The sequence below is a fragment of the Musca autumnalis genome, unplaced genomic scaffold, assembly GCF_047663935.1.
Source record: "Musca autumnalis isolate F117 unplaced genomic scaffold, ASM4766393v1 scaffold_5, whole genome shotgun sequence".
NCBI classification, from domain to species: Eukaryota; Metazoa; Arthropoda; class Insecta; order Diptera; family Muscidae; genus Musca; species Musca autumnalis.
Window position 1 is genome coordinate 15,388,992 of NW_027412088.1, and position 13,872 is coordinate 15,402,863.

The following is a 13,872-nucleotide window of genomic DNA, read 5'->3' on the forward strand; positions in this document are numbered from 1 at the left end:
ATTTTAGTCGACTTTGATCATAATCGAAAGATTGAAAAATCGACGTTTTTGTTGAAGGTGAAAATCGAATGATCGAAAAGTCGACTTTTCCGTTGAAGGTAAAAATCGAAAGATCGAATAGTCGATTTTTGACTTCGATTACGTATCCCTACTGCACGCTTTTGCCCATTTACTACTAATTTACGCCTAAAAGTATGCTAATCAATTTTAATTCCTCAATCATTTTACTAATTGTGATATCAAAGGTGAAGTGTAGATGACGTTCGTGTTACAGTTAAATTGCAGCACAAAACGATATATTGGTCAATATGTTCCAATGTTCCCACTAACATCCAGAAGGGACAATGAAGACTTCTCTCATATCTATGAGTGCACCCAATTCAAATTAGCTCAATGACATGGGACTTACTTCTTATAGACGAGTCCAAAAGAAGTGTAGAGAAGTTTCCATGGCTGAAAAATACTCAGGAAATGTTGCCAACATTAAACTGAGGGGTATTTTACCATCGATGAAAATGTGATGTTTTTTGGCCTTGCAATCAAACCTGGACATGTAGTGGGCAAGGCGTGTTTGCTTAACTTTTCAACACGGTGGCACCCACTCAACAATTCACTCCATTAAATATGATTTTTTTATACCCTACACCACACTGTGGTAAGGGGTATTATGTCTTTGTGCATTTGTATGTAACATACAAAAGGAAACGAAATAGACCCATAGTTCCTTTTGGGGATATACATATAATCACTTTCTGAGTCGATTTATGCATGTCCGTCCGGCTGTCCGTCTGTCCATGTATTTTTGTTCGCAAGGTATGCGACCTGTACGTTTTTGTCAGATTCAGCTGAAAATTGGGGACTACAATTTTTTTAACCATAGGAAGAACCATATTGGTTTTGGTGAAAATCGGTTCAGATTTGGATATAGCTCCCATATATATTTTCGGCCGATTTCACGTATTTTTTGCACCAAACACGCTATATACGTCCGATTTCGATGAAATTTGGAATGTGTGACTGAATTCGGTCTAGAAATAAATGTGCCAAATTATATCGAAATCGGTTCAGATTTGCATATAGCTCCCATATATATTTTCGGCCGATTTCTCGTATTTGCTGCACAAAACACACCATATACGTCCGATTTTGATGAAATTTGGAATGTTTGACTGAATTCGGTCTACAAATAAGTGTCCCAAATTATATCGAAATCGGTTCAGATTTGGATATAGCCCCCATATATATTTTCGGCCGATTTCAAGTATTTTCTGTACCAAACACGCTATATATTTCCGATTTCGATGAAATTTGGAATGTTTGACTGAATTCGCTCTAGAAATAAATGTGCCAAATTATATCGAAATCGGTTCAGATTTGGATATAGCCCCCATATATATTTTCGGTCGATTTCGCGTATTTGCTGCACCAAAGACGCTATATAAGTCCGATTTCGATGAAATTTGGAATGTGTGACTGAATTCGGTCTGGAAATAAATGTGCCAAATTATATCGAAATCGGTTAAGATCTGGATATAGCTCTGATTTATATTTTGCATATTCACAGTGCTATAGGGTATCATATAGTCGGCCCTGCCCGACTTTGATCCTTTCCTTACTGGTTTGAGTTGACAATATATATCGTTTCGTCTTCTTATTAATATTGTGGCAATCTTCCCTGTTTTTTGTTTTAAAAACTCTCTGAGTTACACCTCATTTAATGCAATAGTTCCAAAATGTAAAGATGTCATCAGCTTGATCCCTTCTAGCTTGAGATGTTCTGTGCGACAAGAGTCCCATTTAATAAAATTAACTTAAAGTCATTCCATTAGAAAAGTAAATTTCAAATTGTCCTAAAAAACTCTTTAAACCCAAATATCAGCAATCCTTTGACCTCATTCCATACATGCAGCCACCCAGCAATTTCAACAAATCATACACAACCATCTGACAAGAAAAGACAAGACACCATATAATCAAATTGAAATTGTATTCATAAGACAGACAGACAGACTATCCGATGGAAAATACCCTACATTTTTGTTCCTATTCCTGATGTTAGTAAAGACGGCGACATCAAGTCTAGAATGAAATTAAATATTCCATTTTGGGCAGACGAGACTTTTGCTGACACATATGGATGGGATAAATAAATGAATGGCAATAACCGACAACAACTAACAAGCAACTATAGTCATGTGGTGGCCATTCACCCAGCTATAAAAGCAGGCGAGCGACTAAAGGAATCAAATCCCAGTCATGTAGTAGGAGTAGCAATAAAACCGGAGGGTTATTTGTAGCTTAAAAGGGAGGAGGGAGGTGGGGGAGTGGTGGAAGGGATAACAATTTGTTATGATGTTCCTTGGTGTGTTGTTAATATTTAAAGAAGTCGGAGTAGGCGCCACAGGAAAAAAAAGAAATCACAAAACTGTAATAACATCATTAAAATCACCAAAACTAAACTCTAATGGTTGATGGTAGCTACTGCTTGCTACTGCCTACCTACCTACCACTTGCTGCCGTACATAGGCGCCATCATGTGTCTGTTAAATCCAGACACCAGCTGTGTTGGAAATCGCAATTGAAAATAATTTTTTATGCCGCGTCACAACAAAAGTTAATTCAAGGAAATATTGGGGATATCCTTCTCAAACACTCATAAATCTAAAAAAAAATGAAAGTAAAATGGAGGTAGGAGGACACACGCCTTAGGCTGTTGTTATGGCTGAGATTTAAAACAAAATTACGGTAACTGTTGTTTGTTATTGTTAAATACAGGCAATTAATTATAATTATTGTAAAACATGAATTCCACATTTACCCCCATCATCATTATGGTCGTCATCATCATCATCCACATTGTCATCATCATCATTTACAATGTCGCCATTGTGTGGCCTCTCCACAATAACAAAAACCTACTCCTTACCCTCTTCTCATTTAATTCAGTTTCTAATGAAGGCCCATTGTTTGTTCCCCTCACCCCACCCCACTCCATTTCGCTTTAGAAATGCATTTCCAAGAAACCAAAGCAGCCAAATATAAAATTGGTGAATACATGAAAAATAACTAAAATTTCAATTAGACCTCTTTATTATTCCAAGGGTGGTTTGTTTTGATCCATTTGAAGCCCATGTTCATAACAACAACAACAACGAACATAACCCCATATATGTATGTACTGACTGCCACTACTAAGCAACTGTAAACAAGGACTTTTCTTCTTCTTCTTCTAGCCTAGATGTTATTGGAAAAATTTGGATGGTGTGAGGCGGAGATGGATGAACTGCCAGCCGGCCTGTCATGATACAATACACGCTGTACAAATTAACAAACCAAATTCTGGCAACATGTTAAATTCATGTAGACTTAATGTCATATTTTTTATTTATTAATAAACCCCCAGTCAACAAATTCCGAAAATTCCTCCCCCATTTGTATGAAAGCTAAGCTACAAACAACCAGTTTTCCTTTCTACTAAGCCATCCGGGTTTATGAGGACAAATGATAGATATGTTCTTGTTTGCACCCGCAATGTGATTGAATCGCCTGAGTTTGAATGGGTGCAACATGAGGAGTGTATCAACTGAGATTTTTCCTTTTTTTTTGTTTTTCAAATTTGTGGTTTATGTATGAATGAAAGAGGAGAGTATGGATGGCAACACAGATAAATCTATCTATGAAATTTCCTTTCATAACGAGGTGGTGGGGTTACTTCGTAACACTTTTACACTGTTGCAACTGTTTCCTTGCCATTCTAAGAATTCGAAAACCCCTTTATTTTGGGTGAATGTGTATGTGATTCACCCAAAGTAAAGAGGTTTTTAGAATCCTTTTTGTGATAAGAAAGGATTTTGGAAAAAGGGATAAAAGATGCCTTTGAGAATGTTCTCCCCTTCCTTCCTTCATTTTGGGAAGTAAGTGAATTGTAAATGCGTAATATTAAATCAACAATTTAACTTCTTCTCCTTGTAAATATTTAGCCAAGGATGACAGATGTTCAGAAAGAAGACAAGAAATATTTTTTTGGAAGGGAGAGCTTAAAGTCTTTATTTGTCACCTGCTCTTTAATAGTGACAATGAAAGGATAAAAATATATTTTTGGTGTTGGTTGAAGGTTTTTGGAAACATTTTCAAAAAGGTTAAGTAGGCAGAAGGTTGACTTAATATCTATAATGTGAACTATAGTCAACTTTTCATTAACACGATAAATTGTAATATAACCGATAAAAAGAATAATTTTAGATGTAAACATTTCCACGCTTTTGTCGCCCGTAGCAAAGGCCCTTGAAGCCTAGTCCTCCTTAGCATCAGAAAAAGCTATCAAGTTACCGATCATCAGCATTGATTCCACACATATTTGTCAAGGACTCAACCAGAGACGATAGAACAGTGATGGTGGCGCTTGACTTATCAAAAGCTATTGATACAGTCAGGCACTCCACGCTGTTCGAGGACATTGAGCAGACAACCCTCCGGCCAAGCTTGAAACGTTGGATAGTCAATTATATGTGTGGACGCCAGTCGTACGTGGAATTCAGTAACAAGAAGTCCAAACCCCGTAGAGTGAAACAGGGAGTTCCCCAAGCTGGGGTGATATCTCCGGAACTGTTTAACCTATACCTCTCCTGTATTCCGCCACCTTCAGACGGCATCGAGATCGTAACGTATGCAGACGGTTGCACGATCCTGGCGTCAGGTACCTATCCTGATGACATCTGTGAGAGACTGAACAACTATTTAACCGATTTTACCACCTTTTTCCATTCGAGGAATATGCAGATTTGCGCCACAAAATCAACAGCCACTCTGTTCACCACATAAACAGCGCAGTTTGGAAGAGAATTAAATGTCGTGGTCGACGGTAGCAGAATTCCGACCACAAACTGTTCCACAATTTTAGGGGTCACATTCGACACTACTTTCAAGCTGTGCGCGCACGCCACAGCTATCTGCGACAAAAAGAAAGATTGGAACAAGGTTCTCAAGTCCCTATCCCGCAGCACTTGGGGTGCAGATAATGAAACCTTGTTGACCACATTGTATAACGCGATAGATCGGTCTGTGGTAAGCTATGCGGCGCCTATTTTGTCCCCAGGATTATGTGATACGAATTGGAAAAAGATTCAAACCTGCCAGAATGCCGCCCTGAGAACAGCAACAGGGTGCCTCCTCTAATCTTCAGTGGACCATCTACATGAGGAGGCAAAGATTCTTCCAGTAAAGCAACACAATGAGATGCTTTCGTTGCAGTACTTGCTTGGGTGTTACCGTGAAAGCCACCCCAATCACCATCTGCTGGCTAGGCCCGTCATTCAGGCATATCAGGAAGGATATTCATGCTCTAGAGGGGGAGGTCCAACAATATAGGAGAGAACCCCTAGATCAACAGACACATCAAGCAGGTTTAAATAGTATTCACACGGATGCAGTTGCTAAGGCTATAAGCAAATATAGTGTGAATAAAGTCCTCGAAATACATCCCCCATCTATCGCAGATGAGGAGCGTCAGCTGACACGACAAACTAGAGTAGTGTTGGCTGAACTACGCTCGGGATATTGCAGTCGCCTAAATTCTTATTGGGCGGAAATCAACCGCACCCGCGCGACGCTTTTGTACCAGACTAGCCTACGAAAAGCATAATATTGGGCCATTGGGAAACCCTTCGGTACAAATGTCCAAAGGATCCTCGAACACACCCTTAATTACACAAATATGTTGAACATTTGTATGGGTGGTACCCCAAGGATTGGACCGATTGGGCCCAAATTTGAACATAAACTAACCTTGGACAAAATATTTCGAGATCGAAAATTTGGAACAAATTGGTTGCTACGTTTGTGAGATATTGCGCTTATCATTTTAGCGAATATTTTCGAACTTTTGTGGGAGAGATACCGGAAGCAGTGGACCTATAAGTACTACCTTCGAATTTCATCTAATATTCGAAGAAATATTACGATATCCAAAGTGTGGACAAACACAGTATTCGGTTCGAGCTCTACAGCCACTACATTTGGTGCCATATGGGGTTTTTACAACTTTCGGGCTGTTTTCTCAAGAAGTATGGACTTGCCCGCGAAAAAAATTGTACTGCCGTAATTGAGGCAGCCAATGCAAGTTGCTTCAACAAAAATCAAAGTGATTCGAGAGCAGGTCTTAAAGTCAATTTATCCAAAATTTTGTGTAGGAGGTACCCGAAGTAGTGAACAAAACAAATATAGTCAATATTCGAAACTGATATATATCTGGTAAATATATTAGGATGTGTAAAGTATGGACCAAATCGGTCACTCCGATCCAGAGTTATCACGCGCACAATTTTCCGAACATTTTTAAGTTTTTTTTTGGGGAGGTACCTGAGGAAGTGGACCGATATGGCTTAACTTCCAACTTCTGAACTTTTCTGAAATTTTGTGTGAGAGGTACCTGAAGGAGAGGACCGATTGAGTCCATATTGGAACCTCATCTAAGTCTGCTAGAAATTTCACGATGTCGATCGGTTACTGCCTTCAAGAACATTTCCGAACTTTTGTGGGGGAGATACCGGAAGGAGTGGACCGATATAACCCATCTTCAAACCTAAACTTATGCGAAATATTACGAAAGCCAAAATTTGGTTCGAATCGGTTGATCCGTTTGAGAGTTATCATGCACACAAGCCTGCCAGACAGACAGACAGACGGACGGACATCGCTCAATCGACTCCAAATTGTCTGAAACACATTTCGTCCAAACATAATTGGGGTCTAAAATCATTATTTCGATGAGGCACATTTTGCCCGTATGAAAGTGGATATACCCTCGTTAGCATAAATGCTGAGGGTATAAAAATCAGAAAGTATGTTAAGGGGTTATGACCACTTATTGGGCAGGAAAAGAACAAATTTTCATAAGCTACTTTCAGATTTTTTTTGTTGAAAGACATTGCACAGTGTTCTGACAAATGGACGACTACGTAACACTGTTATTAATAAGTCTTGTGCCAAACACTGAAAATAACACATGAAAATATTTTAGCTTTTGGGAGAGAGCGGCAGTGAAGGGGCTCCCTTCCTCCCTTCTTACCCGTTGCTCAAAACATTTTCATGAAAATGTTCATAGTCTGGTACAAGACTAAAGCAGTTTGACGTGCCCACTGTAGCTCTAAAACGAAAAAACCGATCAGCATATGTTTTTGTGGGATCATTAAAAACCTAATAATCTTGTCCTTAAGCCAAAGGGACAAAATTTCAATTTTAACAAAAAAAAAAAAAAAAAATTGATGGCCATTTCGCCATAAATCCGTCAAATAAATTATTTTAAAAGAAGTCTCTTGCAAAAGGACAAACTTTTTATGTGTTTAATAATCCCACAAAAACATATGAAAATTGGATCATCCATTTTCGACCTACAGTGGGTAGCGCTTTAAAAATGCCATTTCGAGAAAACCGACTCGAAATGTTTGCAACATATTTTATTCTCTTCTACCTCTACTTTAAAATGATCCAATTAAAATTTTTTGGATTTTGTAAAATTTGCAAGTGGTTATAGCCTCTTAAGATGGGCTCCTTCAGATGAAAACAAAATGTACTAAAAAAGTTTCGTAGTTTTCTTGAAAAAAAAAATCATGAAAAATGGCTTTTATTGGGCTTTATTTTATTTATTTAAAATATTTATTATAATAAAATATTACAATAAAATTAGGTAAAAATTTGGCTTTATTTTATTTATTTTAAATATTTACTATAATAAAAAATTACAAAAAAATAAATGGTAAAAAATAGCACTAAAATCTAAGGCTATCGGCTATATCGGGCTTTACAACTGGGGGTCACCCCTAAATATCACATAACCGTACTGGTATTATAAACTGCTATAAATAATAGGAAGAAATGCACAGTTTTTTTTTACAGAGCGTAGATGAGCTGCTCCTTGCTCCTTCACCCTTTACTGATCATTATATGTTCACACAAACATTCCAGAAGGGACAAGGAAGATTTCTCCCATATCAATGAGTGCACCAGATACATATTAATTCAAAGATACGGGTCATTATTTTTATCTCCGAGTCCGAACGGCGCTTTTTAATACTCACTTACAGAGAAATTTTTCATGGATGAAATATTTAGGAAATATCACCAACATTACACTGAGCAGTATTTTCGCCAACGTTGAAAATGTTATTTTTTCAGGCCTGGGAATCGAACCTTGACCCTCAGTGTGAAGACACCCTGACACAACAGTCACTAAACTAAAAATTACTCAGTTTCTGATTTTTGATGTTTTTATTCATTTATCATCAATTTGCGACTAAAAGTATGCTAATAAATTTTAATTTTCAAGCTGGTATCAACTTGCTATGTATCAATGGGCAAAAAAGGATCAGTACACTTTACCGATGTCTTTATACCAAATAAAAATATCAAAATCAGATCCGATTTTCAATATTTTTTGTAGAAATAGTTTTTTAGTCACAATAATGAACTGGTAAAGTTTTTTCATCGATCGGACCATAATTGTGGCATTTAGAGAATTTTGGTGAAAATGCGCTTTGGGCCATGGAAATTTCTATGGAAACAAAGATTGCTAGGTTGGCACGGGTTAACCATAACCGATCGCCATAAAACTTCATATATAAGGTGTTTTGGATCAAATGGAAAAAAATTTGGGGGGGTAGGAAATCCAAGAAATTTTGTTTTTTTTGGGTCACAGATCGAAAATTATCATCTCGGCCAAAATCCAGTTCCACAAAATATGCATTTGGATTAAAGCGCAAAAGTGTTGCGGAAGAAGTACCTGAAGGAATGGGCTTACATAGTCCATTTTGGAAGTGGATCTGGTAAACAGGACCACAGGGTGTAGCTTCGGTAATAATTTCCAAAGGATCCTTGAACAGACCCTAAACTGCGCTTACACAAAAGTTTTGAACGTTTAAGTTTGGTACCATCGCAGTACCCGCCTAGAAAATTGCCATGCGCACGAGCCGGCTAAGCATGCTGGACGTAGGGTTTTTTACAGCTTTCTGGCCATTTTCTAAGGAAGTGTGAACTTGCTCCTGAAAAAAACTTTTACCGTCGTATTAGGGGGCCTGAGAACAACCTGTTGCGGAAAAAGTAAATTTGAAAACGGCTCCTAAACTGGACTTTACTGAAATTTGTTGTTAAAGATTCGGGAGAGGACCGATAAAGTCCATATTGGAATCTTATCTTGTCCGGTAGAAATATTACGATGGGGAAAGTATGGACCAAATTGGTTATTGCGCGCACCATTTTAGAGAACTGACTTATATGGACCATCTTCGAATTTGATCTAAATTTGGACAAAATATTAACATGGCCACATTTTGGACCTAATCGGTTGATCTGTTCGAGAGTTATCATTAGCTCCAGCCACTACACACGGTGCCGTAGGATTTTTTTTACATCTTTTGGGACATTTTCTCAGGAAGTATGCACTTGCCCCTGAAAAAAACTTGCACTGTCGTAATGGGGACAGCGATTCGAGAGCAGCTCTTTAACTGCACTTTTCCGAAATGTTGTGTGGAAGGTTTCCGAAGGAGTGAACAGATATAGTCTCTATTCGAACCTGATTTATGTGTTGCAGAAATACTACGATGTGCAAAGTATGGACTAAATCAGTTACTGTCTTCGAGGGTAATCGTGCACACCATGTTAGCGAAAAGTTTTGAACTTTTGTGGGGGAGGTACCTGAAGGAGTTGACCGATATGGCATAGTCCATATTTACATTAGGCAATTTTCCTTGCGGCAATTGTAAGTTTGTAGGTGATAGAGGGTGCTGAGAGGCAAAGGGTTACCATATGCCTCACCTCCCTCTCCTTCAAACTGACAATTGCCGCAAGGAAAATTGCCTAATTTAAATATGGACTTATCTTCGAACTTCAACTATGTTTGGACAAAATATTACTAAGGCCAAATTTTGGACCGAATCGGCAGATCCGTTCAACAGTTATCTTGCATTCCCTGCCTCAATTACGATGGTAAAAGTTTTTTTCAGGACCAATTCCATACTTCTTGAGCAAACAGCCCGAAGGGTGTAAAAACCCCCTATGGCACCATATGTAGTGGCTGCAGACACACTTCCTTAATGGTCAATCCATTCCTGTAAGTACCTCCTCCGAAAAACTTTTGATCTTTAATCCTAATCAACATTTTGTCGGTTCATACGCCCAACATTTTTAAAACCATCTAAATACATACGTTTTTTGGGGAAAAAATTGTTTCAATATTCACAGGCTGAGGCCATATCTCTGTCGGCGAAGCCGACTGATACTTTTTTACTTGTTGTAGAGTATTTGGGTACTGTAAAATCTCGTCTTGTGGTACTTTTACTACGGTTCAAGAAATAAAGGACGAAAAGGACATGGAAGGAATTGAGTTAGGGGGATAAAGTATTCTACAAAAATATTCGCCATTCGATTTTACTGACATGTAATCACAAAATAAAGCTACAATAACGCTTAACAGAGATATGAAGCTATTTTCTCACAAATTAAGGGGCCAAAATTAAACCATTAATCACGCGATATCTCAAAAACTTGACCTATGGTTTGGGTTCTTAGTGCACTCACCAAGGGCTTTTATCTCCAAAAGGAATTTTCCACCCACTGACTTTGAGTCCCATTTGGTACCACAGTGTCATTTATCGATATTTTCCGAAAAATGTGCACTTTCTCGAGGCCATAACTGCCTGAAGGAGCGTTCCAATGCTTTTGCGGTGCACTAGAAAGTTCTTAATTATTGTCTTGGCTACAATTTTTGTCTTTGTGTTGTGTCGAAAATCTCAGTGTTTTGGCTGTTATATGCCAAAATATCCAAAAAACCTTGAAAAAAAACTACAAGCCAAAATCCGGGGGCTCGATTTTCTCCGTAGACATATCGACGCCTCCAAACAATAGTATGCTAAGTCGACTTAGCATGTTTAACTTAAATTCTGTCAAATTTTGGTAATTATCGGACAATCCGAACAGAAGTTATAAACAAATATTTACTTAGCATAGTACTGAAGGTCAAAGAAATTTCCAAACTTTTAGAGCTTGTCCTGCAAAACTCACTGTTCAGAATTAGCAAACTATTATTTGGAGGTGTCGAACGTCCTTTAACTTAAATTCTGTCAAATTTTGGTAATGATCTGTCAATCTGAACAGAATTTATAAACAAATATTGACTTAGCATAGTACTGAAGTTCAAAAAAAAATTTCCACACTTTGAGAGCTTCTCCTGCAAAACTCACTTTTTAGACTTAGCATACTATTATAAAAGTCTATTAGACCATATCGACGTCTAATAGACTTTTATGCTCTGTACAATCCCAAGAATCAGAAACTCTAGGCGCCCACTAACATTTTTTCCTTCCATACAAATCGCTTCGGCCTACCCTAGTATATACCCTCTTTATGCCTAAAGGGTGAGGGTATAAAATTACAACTTTCGAAATTCATTGGGTAAAAATCTTCCTTAAAAATTCAAGTTCACGTTACGTATTATCGGCGATTGCAGTTTTCAACTTGTGCATCTTACACTTGTTATCACCATAAATCCACTATCTTTTTTTTTCCATTACTGCAATTACCTTAAAGACAAGATGCCATTCGTCCTTTATTTTTTATTTTCATCTTAAATAAGGATAATATAGCAATTCACAATTCATTCGCAGCAGCTGTTTCTGATACAGCGACCTGACCAGACGACATCTTGCAACAAACATCCAAACAAACCCATTAAGATCAAGGTTGAAGCAACATATGATAAATGCTTTGCAGACAAGGAAAAAAGTTCAACCGGTTACCCGCACGTTTACCAATAATTTATAAATCAACCACATGCAATTTTATACAAACTTAAATTTTAGGGAGGGTTGCTGTAATGTCTGGCCAAAATTATTATATCCTTACCATGGTTATGTTTTGCGTTTCTTTGTCGCGAACAGCGTTCAATCCAAACAAAAAAATTATCGAAATTTACGAAATGTCTCGCCTTTGTTGTAACGGAGGCAACAACGCCCGTCAAAACACAGATGGATGGTTGGAAGGATGTATGGCGTTCAAGGAACCCGAATCGGAAAAGTCAAGCACATAATTCCGTCTGGAAAAAATGCACAGCATGTATTTGTTGTTGTTTTTGTTTCACTTTATGCACTCCTTGCAAACAAACATTCGCACTCACAATGGCGGCACAAAAGGATAAAAGAAAGCAATGACTTTTCCTTTTTCAAAACACAAAGAGAGAGAGGAAAACTTTCCTCCAAGGTTTAACAATGAAACACAAAAATTTATATTTTTTCACCCACACCAAAACTAGGTGTCGCCGCCGCCGCCAACGTCTTGTATAAAAAAACAACACCGCCGTGCAATAAAACTTTGCCAAACATAAGTTATAAATTTCACTAACGACAGGCGAGTCGTAGAACTCATTTACTATTCCACCACAAAAAATTATTCGTGTTTTTTGTTAATGTTTTCGAATTAAAGTTGAAAGGGAAAAAATACAACAACCCGAAATGACGATAACATCAGCAGCAGCACTCGCGCTCACTCTACCCGTTTTACACTGGGCGAGACGACATTGTAACGCGTCTACAACACTTTACCACATGACCCCGGCGAACAACGGACAAAAACTTCCAGAGATGAGACATTCAATAAAGCCGGCACTGAACTGAACAGAGGAAGAACATTGAAAACTACCGAAACAACAACGAACCAACCATTCATGGTCGCCGCACTTTTTGGGGGATGTCACAAAAGTCTCGTGAGAAGAAAAAAAAAACAGAGAGAGTGGTGGCGGAAGCATCAGCATGTGATGTGAAATGAAACATTCCGCAGAGAAATGGAAGGGCAAAATAATAAAATAACAACAGTTCAAAATACCGGAAACCAAGGAACATGCCGCACATTTATCCTGCCAGACCAAAACAAAACGAAAAACACAAGCGCCCTCTCTCCATGGAGAAATTGAAAAAAGTCCATGCTCTCTTATCCACAAAGGACAATGGCACACAGGGAACAAAGTGGAACAAACAAAATGGCAATGAAATGGGGAGAAAGAGTAAAGAGAGATTGTAAAGGATATAAATTCACCAAGGAAGAGATGGAAGCGTATAAATTACAAATAACCTCAAAAGAAATGTTGTTTTAAGAATATTATCGCTGTTAAACCAAAACACACATTTAACAGAATTTTAGTAGTGCAGAGGACAAAAATAAACAGATCCACATGAACAGCAACACGGACTTTGTTAAAACTCCTTGCCCAAAATAAAATTCAATTTAAAACTTTTCTCACATGAACACCAGCAAAATAGCCTCCAACAGCATAGCCACGTCCACTATATGTGTGTGTTTTTTCGGAGGGGGAACCAACTTCTCAAATCATTTTTCTGCCTGATGTTTTCTAGCTGATATCATGACTACCGGCTTGCCTGCTTAGGGAAGTTTAACATTTTAAAACTTTAATTAAACCTAAATAACTTTGTAAACGAGGACTATCTCTGGTCGTCGTTGTGCAGTTGTGTAAACATCGGAATGAGCAGATAGGCGAATTAAATGTAACTTATGTTTGACATGGATTCGAGTTTCGGGGACGAAGAGAGTCATTTTAAATCATTTAAAGTTGTAACTGTGTAAGTGGCCTAAATAGCTAAATTTAGTTAAGGCAATTTGTGGCAAAATGAAAGGATAATGCCCCGAATGGGCTTAGTGGGGTATGAAGGAGGACAGTTTAAACAAGACCAACTTGGTAGATGGGGACAAGTAGCAGACAAGATGCTATAATTTACATATATGAGGGCAAATTTGTAAATCTTTCAAATAATGGGTTGATCAGCAACATTCACCTAGCGACTGAAAGTAGAATTTTAAAAAGGCGTCCTATAG

At 38.0% G+C, this 13,872-nt stretch overlaps 2 protein-coding genes across 8 annotated transcripts in view; one reads left to right on the forward strand and one right to left on the reverse strand.

Moving 5' to 3' along the window:
* LOC141406453 (probable cytochrome P450 4aa1) overlaps positions 1–3,412 on the forward strand; it is a 47,441-nt gene extending 44,029 nt beyond the window's left edge. For 2 of the 5 annotated variants that reach the window (XM_073991929.1, XM_073991928.1), the window contains exon 5: positions 3,239–3,412. In XM_073991929.1, coding sequence (XP_073848030.1) covers positions 3,239–3,392 — 154 coding nt within the window. In that variant the 3' untranslated portion in view covers positions 3,393–3,412. Of the gene's footprint in view, positions 1–2,946; positions 2,969–3,233 lie in introns of those variants that run through there. The other 3 variants (XR_012413391.1, XM_073991930.1, XM_073991933.1) reach the window with 3 other exon arrangements.
* Positions 1–13,872, reverse strand: part of LOC141406439 (uncharacterized) — a 365,311-nt gene that overhangs the window by 30,993 nt on the left and 320,446 nt on the right. The window contains exon 1 of one of the 3 annotated variants that reach the window (XM_073991890.1): positions 11,893–12,661. The exons of the other annotated variants lie outside the window; for them this stretch is intronic. Within the exon in view, the coding sequence (XP_073847991.1) occupies positions 11,893–11,895 (3 nt within the window). The 5' untranslated portion in view covers positions 11,896–12,661. Of the gene's footprint in view, positions 1–11,892; positions 12,662–13,872 lie in introns of those variants that run through there. 3 annotated transcript variants of the gene reach the window in all.